Consider the following 14,537-nt stretch of genomic DNA (forward strand, 5'->3'; position numbering starts at 1 on the left):
GGTTAAAGCTTTTCACCGCAAAACAAACATAATCTGTCCAGAGTGATTTTGAACACCATTGAATCCAGGGTGAAGATGAGGGGATGGATTCTTTTTCCAAGTAACGAGCGAAAATGCCAAGTTTTGTGTCCAATCAACTAGGGAGGCGAAATTTTCAGGAAACCGGACGGCTGACCATGTCGGTTGAAAATTCAAACGTTGGCGTCAACTCACAAGTAAACGTCAATGGCAGAGACGACGACGCTACCTTCTTTGCCTTTCTATAGCAGCATATACGAAAAGGAAAGTCTGCAAAAATTCAGACCTGTATATATGCTTGATTGATTGTATTTCCATCTTTGATTCTGTAGGTTAAAGTCTTTACATTGTACATTAACATAACGAGAGAATAGAAGGAGCAAGTCGTTTTCTTCTGAAACTTTGGCTCTCTTTGATTCTTGTTACTTTCCGAGGAGCAACAATGGCGACGAAGTTCCAAGAGAAGCTCGAATTCCTCGACATCCTCAAACAATCTGCCAGACTCCTCCGCTGTAACACCAGTCTACTAATCTGGGTTTTCTTCAGTTCTGTTCCTCTCTTTTCTTTCTTAATCTTCTTCGAGCTCTCTCTCCAGAACACCCTTTACCACGCCTCCCTGTATCTCTCCCGACATCAAAGATACTCCAGTTGGAGTTATTATTATTACTCTTATGGAAAATCCATGCCCGGATCCGGCGGGGCTGTGGTTTGGCCGATGTTCCAGACATGTCTCCTCTACCTTTTCCCGTATCAGTTTCTGAATCTCTTCACCACGACGACAGTAGTGGCCGCGTCATCGGCCGTATACACGTCGGATGAACCGATGGGTCTTCCGATTTTGGCGCGGAGGTCTGTCGAAATCTGTCGGAACAGGCTTCGAGGCTGTCTGATTACGTCTCTGTATGTCCTCCTCTTCTCAACCTCCGTCCTCTTCGGCTTCATCTTCACTGCCACGAATTACTACTACTGGGCTTTTCTGTTCGGCCAATACGACTACTCCTATGTTCTTATCGATCTCCATGGAGAAGAAAGCTATCATTACAACTGGCCCTATGGCCAGGGCGACCTGACGAAGCTTCTGCTTCATATCTCTGTGGTTCTGCTTCACGGAGCAGCCTTTGTAGTTCTGTCAGCGAAGCTCAGCAAGTGGAGTGCGGGATGGAACATGGGTCTGGTCGTTTCGGTATTGGAAGTCGGGAGCGAGGAGGAAGCTGTCTATGGCAGTGATGCTCTGTCGCTGTCGGCTTGTTACGGAAGAGGACACGAAAGGCAAGGACTTTGGCTAATGCTCGTGTTCTTCGTGAACGCTCTGGTTCTGAGGCTCCCCTGTTTTTACTCGGACTGCAGTGCCAGTCGGACCGGGGTGTACTACACTTGTGCCTATGCCGGTTTGATCTGTGCGGGGAATGCGTTCAAATGGGTTGCTTGCGTTTTGTTTTATCACGAATCCAGGACCCGGGCTCTAAAGAAGAAGGCTGACCTTGAGGTAGGAGCCAAGGGATACACTGAAAGTTCGTGACTTTGGGATCAAGGTCTAAATCTCGGACTGGAAAACTATAAAAATGGACCCTTTTGGTCCTTTACCTTTTACTGTATTCAGTCATTGCTTTACTTACTACCCCTTTCCGAACAATCTTTTACTCATTATATTATGTTTTGAAGAGACTACCACTCTTATCACTAATGGAGCTCTTGTAGTCGCATAGACTTTGATAAAACATGCTGAGAACAACCCTGATGGGTTTCCACAAATCACAAAAAAAAAAAGTTTATTTGCTGCCTCAACCAATATTCCACCAAGATCCAATCGAAGAAGCAATCTTTCAATATAGTTTCTCTTTCTAACTGGTTTTCGAGTCTATCACCTTCTTCGCAAACGAAGGCAAGCAGAATGCGGCTGAATGAAGCTGATTACCAAAATATACAAATATCGTTAGGGATATCCAGTAAGATTAACTCTGTCCATCTTTATCATGGACCATTTTCTTTTTACTATGATCCAAAACTTTTTTGGGAATTTGTTTGTTTACCTGAGTGTTGTAGAACTTCAAGGGTCCTCCTTTAGAGTCAACATGGCTCTCATCAGCATCAATGGGGTTAACGGGGTGTTTGAAATCGACATGAGGCCCCTCAGTTGCACAGAGCATGAAGCCGATAACCCCACTTCAAAACATATCATTCTTGTAAGAAAGTCGGGTTCCTGGGCAACATGAAAAGTGATGCAGACATCATGTTATACATTACCTGGGGTATGTCGGGACACTGGTCCAGGCGTAATTGACAGAGCCCTTGAAGATTTCATGGCAGTTGGAAACAATGTCCTCGATGATGTGCATGTGAAGCCACATGCTCTCAGCCTGAGTGCACACTACCCCTCCTGGACGCAGAGCTCTTGCCACAGTTTCAAAGAAGGGCTTCTCAAATAGCTCTTTTGCAGGACCTGCCCACATTCGTTCTCACATATTAGATTGATTTTGAAGGAAGCCGAAAACTCTGACTCGATCCAACAGCTACATTCTGCTTCTTTACCAATCGGATCCGATGAATCCACAATAATTGCATCATAGGTTCCTTCAGCTGCACTCTTCAAGAAAGCAACTCCTGCAAAAAAGACTCAACTGATCAGTTCAAAAGAAGAACAGATCATTGGTTGAACTATAAATCATTTGGGAAGAGATGTTACCGTCGCCAATATGAAGGTTGACACGAGGGTCCTCATATCCGACTGCTACATGAGGGAAGAATTCCTTAGAAACCTGGAGAAAAGATCCAAGACAGTGAAAACTTAAGAAGCAAACTGAAGCAGAAAAAGTGTAAGGACCATACTCACATCAACGATTTAACAAAAAAAAATACTCACATCAATGACCATTTTATCGATTTCACAAATGTCAATCTGCTCAACAGAAGAATGGCGTGACACTTCCCGCAGGACTCCTCCATCTCCTCCGCCAATGACCAATACCTGATTAGATGCATTCATCACAAGAAGAAACCCACCTGCTTATATATATATTTTTTTTTAACTTTCGAAAGCAAAATACACACAGCATTTTGGTGCTTTGGCTTCTACCTGTCTTGGAAGCAGAAAGAAGTTTTGACATATGAAAATGAAAAGCGAGAAACTCTCAATTATCTCAACCTGTTTCTAAACAGACACTCTACCGCCACCCAATAAGATAATCATTCATGCTTGCTTAAAGTTTCTATTGATCTGATCAAGTTATACAATAAAGGAACTTTGATTGTTCAGCTATTGCCAGAAGAGGAGAAGCCTTGATTTTCCTTTTTTTTTGGGTTAGGAAGAAAATGATGGTGCACCTCCAAAAAGCAAGAAACTTTGATTTGATTCAACTTTCTTGGAAGCAGATGCAAGTTGTACATTGGAGAAATGAAACCTTTATTATCTGTTAGCACAAACCTTTCTTGGAAGCTATGATTGCTTCACTTGCCAGTTACCAGTGGTAAAAAAAATCAGTAAGCTCTACTTTACCAGAAGCCAACATAGTAAAAAAGTTGTCTTTTGTTGTTTGTTTGAAAAGCAAAAAACTCTGTTAATCTGCAGCATCTTTTTTTGGGGGAGGTTAACGGATTTGATGATCTCCATTTCTCTGCCATTATAATCTTTTAAAAAAACGTGAACTGCTCGAACTTTGATGGTTCAAAAAGTAGAAGTACCTTCTTGGGGTTAGGGATTGAACACAAGGGAAGATGGGCAATCATTTCCTGATACGCACATTCGTCTCTCTCTGTGAGCTGAATCACTCCATCCAGAACCAAAACCTTCCCATACGTTGCAGACTATTCAACAACCCAAAACAGAAAAAAGAGAGGTTCATAAGATTCTTACTCGATGAAAAAGTTGAGAACTTTAAGATAAAATGTGAACGTGATGCAGCTATTCCACCTGAAAAACCATCACTTGCTGGTAATCCGATTTTCCTTCAAATAAAATCTTCTCCACCTTCAAGGAGTGTGCCTCTCCTGCATCGTTTCAGAAATCCATGCACTCCAAAATCATATCTTTTTCCCAAGATTGTTGTAGTTCGGACAAAGGGGAACAGTTAGGAAAAAAAGGTGAACTGCAGGTTCAAGTCAAATAGCATTCCTTTGTCAACCAAAATTCCATGGTAAGGAGGCATAATACTTGATCAACAGCCTACTGGTAGAGCCATGGAAGTGGAAGGGAAAAAAGAAACAGGGAATCAGGATTACTTCAGAGAGGATTGAAGACAAATCTCGGGAAGAGGGACACAAAAGTTCCCACAGAAAGAAAGTTGGAGAAACATATAAACAGTTCAGGAAAGGACAAATGCAGAATCAGAACCTGATAAGATACATTTTTACATTGAAATGGGTAATCAGCATCTACATACACATATATGCAAATATATACCTATATGTATGTGCCCACATATTTGCAAAGCAAACATTGGATCCAAAAGGCGCAGAGAAAATGGCTTTTTCCCTGCAGCCGAAAGGCCTAAACAAGAAAAACAACGAGAACCGACCTGGCCACATGGAACTAATCTCGGAGAACCATCCGGGGATAACAGAGGAGACACTGCTTGACTCCTTGCCGTCAACGCCGTTATCAGCGGCGGCAGTGATCTCCGTATCCATTGAAACGGCGTTAGTAGTGGCGCCGTTATCCTCGTCTTCTCTCGGCCTCTTCACGGGCAAATCAATAACGGAAGCTTCTTGCGCCGCCATGCTTGCCCTGCCGAAACCACCCGAAAGCAAACCCAAAGTCTACACCACTGATATGGAGGGACGGAGATTAGGGTTGTTCGCCGACGCGATTCACGTGAGTCCTGAAGAGATGTATATATACTATATAGAGGGGGAGAGAGAAAGGTTGCCGTACGAATCTAACATTTTCAATTTTCAATTTGGGATTAATTTCGCGATGATAATTCGACAATGATAATCCAACGACGCTGCTTCCCCTTTGACTTTGCATCGGATGAATCCAACTTAGAAATTATGGTAGCATATGTCCCTTATCGGTGGTTGCGATTTGAAAAGAAAACGGCACTATACGACAGTCATGCATGGTAATTATTTATTACCTTTTTAAGGATTAATAATTATTGTGTATGTATATGTATATAATGACATGCATTTTTTATAAAACCATAATCCACCCTTTTTGGTGTATATATGGTTGCTAAATTATGTAGATGTCTCTGCTTATTCAACTATACAAAACAAAAATCGGACTATATAAATAACAGATGATTTTAGGCCCATACACATACATGTATGTATATAGCTATATTGATGGATGGTCATGACTCATGAGCAAGGGAATAAAACTTTATTCGTAGCGTAGACTGTGGACTGGAATAAATATTCGTATTATTTATTCTTTCTGGGTCATCGGAACCCCACGTGAACAAAATTGCATCTCTTCTTCTATTATGAATAATATTTCTTCTAATCATAAACTGGTTTATATTAAAAAAAGGGCTTAGGAAAATAATCAAAACACGACCTTTCGAGATCTACACATTGCAAAAAGACATCGTGTTAGACTTCTTTTAAGCTATGCAATAATTTGTTCAGATTTTAAAAAAAGAATTATGTATTTACTATTTAGTTATTTTAATGTTTTCTGAGGAGCCATTTATTCAGATTCGAGCCGAAGAAAAATCTTGGTGTACCGGTTAAGGTGTTGTCGTTGTGATCTTGAAATTACGGATTCGAATGCTAGATACAGTTTCTTGCACATATTTTTGTAAGGTAAAATTTATCTACAATATATTTTTGCGGTGGGATTCTTTACCGGACCTCTATTCTATAGGAAGATATTATTATTAGAATATTATCATTGATATGATTATGATTTACCTTAGATATTATGCCTAGAATATTCTATTGTATTTTGCTATATATTATGATGTATTCTTCTCATTATCAATAATAGAAAAACATTTTCTCTATCATGGTATCAGAGCTTCGGTTTTTGCTCTAATTTTTTTTCTTCTAGTCAACAATGTTGGTCGAATCCGAAAGCGATAGTATTATCATCTTGAGTATCGTCTTGCATTCATTTTGCTCTTTTTTTTTTCCTTCTAATTTTTTTTTCCGATGGCAATGTTCATCAGTGTCAACCCTAGCCGATGTGCTACTTTTTTTTCTCGATGACGTTCGTTTATCGATGTCAACCCTAGCCGATGTGCTACTTTTTTTTCGAGGATGTTCGTTTATCGATGTCAACCCTAACCGTTGAACTCTTTAAATATGGCTTTTAGTCTCTTTCGATTGGAAAACTCCGATCGTCTATCCACGTATTTGCGTTACTTATTTTTATTCTCTTCTCTTGTCCCGCTGCTAGACTATCACGCATTATGCGTCGCGCTATATACACCGCAGTTTTTTGCGCTGCCGCGACTTCATTGTCGTGCAACCCAATTCACGCATACGTTTCTCACTTTCGTGCCATATCAGCCTCTGAGAATACAACTCTCAAACTCTTCAAACGTTATCAAGCAATACCGATTCAAATCTGAACTATACCACCACATGAAAGATGATTCGTTTAATACGATCACAATTTCAATTTTCAGTTTTTATGTAACAAGATTGAATTCATCGATGATTCACCTCGAGGGGCATATAGAAAGATATTATTATTAAAATATTATTATTGATATGCTTATGATTTACCCTAGATATTATACCTAAAATATTCCATTATCAATAATATAAAAATATTTTCTCTATTACATTCAACAACGGGACGTTTTATGCATTTCGACTGACATTTTTTTGAGATTCGACCCAATGTCCCATGAAATTTATTATATTAATATGACTAACCAAAAAAGGAAATGCTTGAGCCCTTAATTTCTGTAGATTTGGTCGGCGTTGGATTATTCACTATTATAATCGAATATAATCATATGGTTTATGACTGTTCATCATAATTCATACCAACACAATAGAGCATTTAAAAAAAAAGGAAGGAAAAGTAGGTCGGTCGGGTTGCAGACGCGTACGTGTGTGCATATGACTAAAATAGTTAGCAAACTCAATTATTGTTGTACCTGCTCCCTTAATTTATGATAGAATTTCACCAATAAACATTAAATATAATATTTTTTACCAACCAATTCTTACTTTTTTTTTTAAATCGTTTAAATTATTATTTTTTTACATCTTTATTTTTTTGTAATAGACCCACCACTCGCGTCGAGATGCTCATTATGGGCCTGCATTTTTTAGTTAAGACATGGGCCTTATCATGCTTATTATTTTTTTGTTAAATACATTATTGGAAACCTAACATAGGCCTCTTAATAATAGCCCATTATGGGCCCTTTTTTTTAACACTTTGGGTTTTACGTCTGCCAACCGGCCCAACCCTTTGTCCACGCATAGTTAGAGATGCGGCGGTCCATTGCAGCCGTGCGCAATTCCAAGCATTTCCATTTTATGTTGTAATAAATATTTCGAAGAAATATTGAAAAAAACAAATTTGGTGATATATAATATATCAGCATTCATAGACGACCCCCTTTGTCTTTTTTTTTTCAACCAGTGTCACGTCAAAATAATTTATTTTTTAAAACGTCGTCTATTTTTTATACGGCTGAAGATTCGTTAAATGGTTACTTATTTATGACTCACCAATAGTAAACTATCCACGTGGGTATGCGCAAAGAGTGCTCCACCCAGGTTCGAACTCCACTATTGGCAAATCACATATTATCAAAAAAAAAAAAAAACTATCCATGTGCATGTATGTATATCAATGAAATGTTTATAAAGGAAACCAAATTATCTTATATATAAATATCGAGATAAGTTGTTTTTATATCCAATATATTCAAATATGAAAAACATGATATAGAAGTCCGAGATTAAGGCAGTAATAATGTCTTTCGGTTGATAAAAAATTTAGTAAATCAATCTAAATACCAAAAAAAAAGAGTTTATATAGTAGTCGGGTACCTGATGCCTTCATCGTCTTGGTCATGAACCCACCTAATCCCGGTTTAGGAATTTCGAATATTATGGTTGGTGTGTCAAATCAAATCACATCGGTCTAGAAAGGTTTCTTATGAATAATAGATTACTTTAATCGCCAATCGGACGAGCGAGAGAGTGTGATTTAACTCAACTAGACAGGCGAGGAAGTTGAAAATTAGATTCCATAATTGTAATAATTGATCTATCCACTCATAGTGCATCTGTTCATCACAACATAAATATCTTCATAAAAAAACATACAGACGCGCTTATCCAATTATCGTGGATAACCCTAACTCTAGGTGGCAGATCCAAAATTATCTTTAACTATAAATATTCTAAACTTTCATGGGATTATTATTTAAATTTGTATTAAAATGATAAGTAATGTTTAATTTTTTTCAAATAATAATATAAGTAAATTTAATTCTTTGAGATAGAGTGGGGCTAGTGAACCCCTTTGGTAACAAATGGGTCTATCTATGCTAGCTTTTATCTATTGCTTAGATATCCGTCGTACATCCACGAATCCACGACCCATATATGGAAAGGTTAATCAGTCTTAACTGACGGATGACAGATGAATAACCAAGGAATCGGATCCACGATCTTTCGATATAGGACCAACCACCTTACCAATTCATCTGCGTTTTTTCGAGGGATTTATCCACTTCAATATCATTTTTGCCTCATTTTTTTTTGAAGGAAATCCATTTGCTCCTCTCATATACACATACAGAAAAACCATATAAATATGTATTTCCTATTTTGGTCCGACTTTTAGTTTTATTTTTCCTAAGTTATGCCCCTGAATCACTAGTGAATGATGACACACACGTGATGGAGAAAAAATAAGTAGAAGACATAAAGACATGTCGCAATCTTCATGGTGTGCCACTTGCTGCTGTGGCGGGTCTCTCGCAAACTGTTCGCTTTGTGGAAATAATAACCCAAACGCAACGCCTTCTTTCTCTCTTTTTCTTCGTGTTTATCTTTTCTTTTCTTTTTTTCATTAGTGATACATGCAATGCTTACGTAGGATATATTATTAATATATGATAAATCCATTTTGTTTATTTCCCATATTCGATGATTTGTCTTTAGGGATTTCCTAACGTTTTCTTCAATATTTAGTGATTTCAGACACTTTTCCCCTATGATTCATTTGAATGTCATGAAAAAAAAAGGAAAAAAAATCTAAAAAGTATTTTATAATAAAAAAACTTATCGAAAACAACTTTATAAGAAAACAACAATAAAAAATGTTCTGTTATATTTTATTTTGTTCGTATCATGTTAATAAAGGGAGAGGAAACTTTAAAAAAAAGGGGAAATTTTAAATTCTAAGTAAAACTTTCCTGAAACCTAGTCAATGTTAGCGTTTTAGCGCATTTGTATATCCAATGTGGATATTATAAATAACATGTATTGATTTGTATGTGCACGCCCTTCATACGTAGCCAAGCAGAGCTCTGCGTCGAAGTGACACTATGGCTTCAAGGAGGATTTCTTCGTTGCTCTCTCGCTCCATAGCTTCTTCGCCTTCTTTACTTTCTCTCGGAGGTACAGTGCTTGCGATCGTTTCTGGTCGGTTTCCTTCCATGTTCAAATTGGATTCTAGATGCTCGAATATGACCCAGATCCTGCCGTCTCCTTGTTATCGCAATTAGCTGATCGCGTTTGTACTATTCGGAATCGTGTTCGGCGATTTTGAATCTCTGATAGCTATCGTTCTCGTTTGAATTTTGAATCTTCCTCAGTTGACAGGGGATCGTTTTTCTCGTTCGTTTGCTTGGCTCTCGAGAAAATAGACGGAATCAGCTGCGTTTTTGTAAAATTGAGATGAAAAAGACATCAGTATGTTTTTATGGTCCCAATTCTTTTGGAGATCCTTTCAAGGCGTCTCTTTTTCGAACTAAACGTGATGAACTCCTGATCCCACATGTATTCATCATTTCTCGGTTTTTTAAATCACTCTTATAGAGTCTAGATTACCGGATGCATCGTTAAATCTCGCTGCTTTTAATCCATTTCCACTCAATATTTCTCTGCTCTGAAATTCTCACGGGGTTTAGCTTAATTTGATGTTGATTGTCCGTGGAAATCTATCATGATTTGTTTTTGTACGTAACTTGAATTGGATATATGAACTTTTTTCTTCAGGGAAGAGCCCTCATGTCAGCAGAGGAGTTCACAGATACAGCACAGCTGCTGCTGCTGCCGCTGCTCTCGAGGTGCCGATCTCTCCACCGGTGAAAGTCGAGCTCACTCAGCTTCTAATCGATGGCAAATTCGTTGATTCAGCTTCAGGTAAACTCATCCATGCCAATTAATGTATGTGGAAACTATCAGATATTTGCTTAATCTAAGTCTTGATGGTTACGTCTTATGATACGGTGCAGGAAAGACTTTCCCCACTTTGGACCCAAGGACCGGGGACGTCATCGCTCATGTGGCCGAGGGCGACGTGGAGGACGTGAACCGAGCCGTCTCTGCTGCCCGCATGGCCTTCGATGAGGGACCGTGGCCTAGAATGACTGCTTATGTAATGTTTTCTTGTGCATATATGTGTTTAGGGATCATCCTTTGAAGCTAGACTCTTTCTTAACTTCGGCTTCTGTCCTGTCTTTTCTTCAGGAAAGGTCCAAGATCTTGCTGCGGTGTGCTGATCTGGTTGAGAAACACAACGATGAGATAGCAGCGCTTGAGACATGGGACAACGGAAAACCATATGATCAAGCTGCCAAAGTCGAAGTGCCAATGCTTACACGTCTTTTCCGATACTATGCTGGTGGGTAAAGCAATGTGGATATATTTTTATCATAACGTTTCTCTTCTCTTACAATCTTGTGTTCTTTGATGGGTTTCTCAGGTTGGGCGGACAAGATCCATGGTTTGACGGTTCCGGCCGATGGTCCGCACCATGTCCAGACTCTCCACGAACCAATAGGGGTAGCTGGGCAGATCATCCCTTGGAATTTTCCTCTTCTGATGCTCGCATGGAAACTAGGACCTGCATTAGCATGTGGAAACACTGTTGTCCTGAAGACAGCAGAGCAGACTCCCCTGTCTGCTCTCTACGTTGGGAAACTTCTTCTCGAGGTTAGATATGAATCTGGTGGTCCTTTTTGTTTTTGCAATCGATTTAGTATTCTATACGTAATCTGTTCCACTAATATTTTTGTTCTACCTGCTGAGAATTCCGGTTTCTCTGACAGGCTGGACTTCCCCCGGGTGTTGTAAACATAGTTTCTGGATTCGGTCCAACAGCTGGTGCGGCCATCGCCAGTCACATGGATATTGATAAGGTGGTGAAGAAACCTTGAACACGCTCTTCATTATTTTCTTTCCAGTTCTCCAATGATATTTGTCGTCTTGCTGTGAAACGTTCTTCTAGTTTCCTTGGAAGCTTCTTCAAGGAATTTATATAACTCAGAAAGTACTATCCAATCTCATACTAAAACTATCATACATGGGTTTTTGGTTCGTGGAAACGTTCAACATGTCTCAAAATCTGCCCTCTAATAAATTCTATTAATTCTCTGCAGGTGGCTTTTACCGGGTCTACTGGAACCGGAAAGGTGGTTCTTCAGTTGGCTGCCAAGAGCAATCTTAAGCCAGTGACTTTGGAACTGGGGGGCAAATCGCCATTCATTGTATGTGAAGATGCTGATGTAGATAAGGCAGTTGAGCTTGCTCACTTAGCCGTGTTCTTTAACCAGGTAACTAACATCAATGGTGAAACTTTACCCATGCTCTACCCTCAGTTGGTCTAACAGTACCGGTTGCTACAACTCAACTTAGAAACCAGTTTTTAAGGGGAGAGGAGCCATAAGTTTATATGCCACCAACCAATCCGATTTTGGTAGATAACCACGCTTCAGATCCCCTTTTCCGTAGTATGGATCTTTGACATTGAATGGCTCTGTGATACTTTAGATCATATTTCAGTTCGTGTTAGGCCTATGTCATTCACAATTAACTCGCACTTAAAAACTCTGGCTTTGTAGATGGAATGGATCCATCCGTATGCTTATAAGCCAATCAATCTTCTCCCATATTTAATGGACGTGTATCTGAACCACCTACTCTGGTTAATTTGTAGGGACAATGTTGCTGTGCTGGCTCACGCACATTCGTACACGAGCGTGTGTATGATGAATTTGTAGAGAAATCCAAAGCGCGCGCTATCAAACGTGCTGTCGGTGATCCATTCAAGGCGGGCATCGAGCAGGGACCTCAGGTAAACTGGCCTGATATCTGTAGAATCAGCATATGAACCATATCAAAATTACCTTCCTTAGATGAAATCAGTCACAGTGAGAAAACCGAAACAACAGAAACGCACCATGATTCATAATTAACTGAAGGGTGATTTTGCGGTGGAAAAAACAGGTAGATTCAGAACAGTTCAAGAAGATATTGAGGTACATTAGATCAGGAATCGAGAATGGAGCTACGCTCCAAGCTGGAGGCGACCAACTTGGCTCCAAGGGATACTACATCCAACCCACTGTCTTCTCCGACGTGAAGGTAAATCCAAAAAAGAAAAAAAAAAAAAGATACCCTCTATCACAGAAACTCAAACGTAAATCGAATTGCTACGAAAAAAGCAGATTATACACCGATATTAAACCTGGCAGGATGAGATGGTGATAGCGAAAGAAGAGATCTTTGGACCTGTTCAATCCATTCTCAAATTCAAGTAAGTGGAGACACACCAAGAAAGAAACTTTTCAAAAGGGTTCAATTCGGTAACAGAGAAAGCGCTTGAATAACCATCGTCGTCACAGGGATTTGGAGGAGGTAATAGCGAGAGCGAACAAGTCGTGTTACGGGCTAGCGGCGGGAGTGTTCACGCAGAACCTGGACACGGCGAACAGACTGATGAGGGCCCTGAGAGTCGGGAGCGTCTGGATAAACTGCTTTGACGTGTTCGATGCCGCTGTCCCATTCGGAGGGTATAAGATGAGTGGAATCGGCAGAGAGAAGGGAATCTACAGTCTCAATAATTACTTGCAGGTCAAGGCAGTTGTCACTCCCCTCACCAACCCTGCTTGGCTCTAAACCATCCATCCATCCCCCTTCTGTCCAGCTCTTTTTTTTTTTCTTGAAAGTTTCGTAATTTGGATACCGACCTTTTTTTTCCTAAAAAATAGTAGGGTTGGACATTTAAACCCGTTATCCGCGGGTTTACGAGTACCTGGTCTCATGGGTACCTGAAAAACGGGTACTCGACACATGATGAAGACGAAAACGAGTAATGGAATGAAGAAAATCCGCAGAACGGGTTTGAAAACGGGTTTTATAGATTTTAATAACGGGTACTTACGGGTACCCGTATATATACAAAATGACAAGATTATCCTTATATCTTTATATTATTTACCAAAATATCTAGAGTTATCTAATGTTATTCTAAAGTTTCTAGACAATTTTTCCACTTACCATCACCTGCTGCCGTCGTCCACTTACCATGAAGGTTAATGTCTCATCCCTCTCTTATTCTTTTTGGATAAAGGTCTCTCTTCTTCTTCCGCCGTCGTTGGAGCTTCTTCTTCCTCGGGCTGACGACGACGTTTTCTTCTGTGACTTCTTCGTTGTCATTTTCTTTGTCTTTTTTTCTACGTCTTCTTCCTCGTCTTTTCGTTCTGTTCATGCCGGAAATTGACTTTTTTGTCTTCATTGTTCGTGTCAGAAATCGACTTATTCTGTATCTTCTTCGTCTTCTTTCGAAAATCTGCTTCTTCGTCGTCGTCTCTGTTCGTGCAGGAAATCGGCTTCTTTTGCGACGTCTCCTCTCCGAGAATCGGTTCTTCATTGAGTTCTTGCTGCCAGAATCAGATTCTTCTTCGTCTTCGTCTATGTTCCTAAATGAAATCAGCATTTCCTTCTCGTATTTATTCAGATTGAACAAAATTAACAGTATCATATTTTACATTCTTGTATATATATGATTAAATGTCTTTTTAATTATCAACATATGTAAGATTGGTTGGAATTGAGGTTAATTTTTAGATTTTTCAAGTTTTATATGCGGGTATCCGTAGGTACCCGTCTTTTTATTAAGGTCAGATAATATGAGACATAGATAAAGGCAATATTTTTGTAAAACCCGCGAAGACGAAAACGAAGACGGGTATCTCAAAAACATGGATACCCGACCCGTGTACACCCCTAAAAATAGTTGTAATTAACGTCGTTCCCTCACCGTCATTCCGATTTGATTCTCGCAAGAAACAAAAACGAAATCGGAAATGAAAAAGACGGTCGATTTTTACGAGTTCAGTCAACGAGGGGAGTTCGGGCCTACATCTCGACCGGACGGTATCGGCAATATACTAAGAACCTCCGTTCGCAGCGAACTCCGGCGACCTCGACAACTCCGAGGCTCGACGGTTCAACTCCGAGAAAGAAACCGAAAGAGAAACACAACCGAAAGGACAAGAAATGGCTTCACCTGGAAACTCCATCGTGGTACAGTTCTGACCAATGACTTTGCCGCCTCCGATCACTTCCGGCGCATCCATCTTCTCCTCTTT

At 39.7% G+C, this 14,537-nt stretch overlaps 3 protein-coding genes across 3 annotated transcripts; 2 read left to right on the forward strand and 1 right to left on the reverse strand.

The window, feature by feature from the left end:
• The first annotated feature begins 106 nt into the window (after nucleotides 1-106).
• LOC104822136 lies at nucleotides 107-1,785 on the forward strand. The gene has a single exon (XM_010553260.2). It carries the CDS (start codon nucleotides 461-463, stop codon nucleotides 1,535-1,537), a length of 1,077 nt encoding a protein of 358 aa, XP_010551562.1. The 5' UTR covers nucleotides 107-460; the 3' UTR covers nucleotides 1,538-1,785.
• Nucleotides 1,769-4,838, reverse strand: LOC104822135 (spermidine synthase 1). Its single transcript, XM_010553259.2, has 9 exons — nucleotides 4,530-4,838; nucleotides 3,926-4,002; nucleotides 3,697-3,819; nucleotides 2,879-2,983; nucleotides 2,702-2,774; nucleotides 2,548-2,619; nucleotides 2,263-2,458; nucleotides 2,049-2,181; nucleotides 1,769-1,925 (listed from the first exon to the last, which is right to left on the reverse strand). Exons 1-9 carry the CDS (start codon nucleotides 4,729-4,731, stop codon nucleotides 1,860-1,862), a joined length of 1,047 nt encoding a protein of 348 aa, XP_010551561.1. The 5' UTR covers nucleotides 4,732-4,838; the 3' UTR covers nucleotides 1,769-1,859.
• A 4,487-nt stretch (nucleotides 4,839-9,325) lies between these two features.
• Nucleotides 9,326-13,366, forward strand: LOC104822138 (aldehyde dehydrogenase family 2 member B7, mitochondrial). The gene is made up of 11 exons (XM_010553261.2): nucleotides 9,326-9,558; nucleotides 10,159-10,305; nucleotides 10,398-10,540; nucleotides 10,633-10,786; nucleotides 10,868-11,097; nucleotides 11,214-11,303; nucleotides 11,544-11,717; nucleotides 12,101-12,238; nucleotides 12,391-12,528; nucleotides 12,639-12,700; nucleotides 12,789-13,366. The coding sequence occupies exons 1-11, from the start codon at nucleotides 9,486-9,488 to the stop codon at nucleotides 13,060-13,062; spliced, it is 1,623 nt and encodes a 540-aa protein (XP_010551563.1). The 5' UTR covers nucleotides 9,326-9,485; the 3' UTR covers nucleotides 13,063-13,366.
• The last annotated feature ends 1,171 nt before the right edge of the window (nucleotides 13,367-14,537 follow it).

Source organism: Tarenaya hassleriana, unplaced genomic scaffold (genome assembly GCF_000463585.1).
Source record: "Tarenaya hassleriana unplaced genomic scaffold, ASM46358v1 Cleome35, whole genome shotgun sequence".
In the NCBI taxonomy this organism is placed as follows: domain Eukaryota; kingdom Viridiplantae; phylum Streptophyta; class Magnoliopsida; order Brassicales; family Cleomaceae; genus Tarenaya; species Tarenaya hassleriana.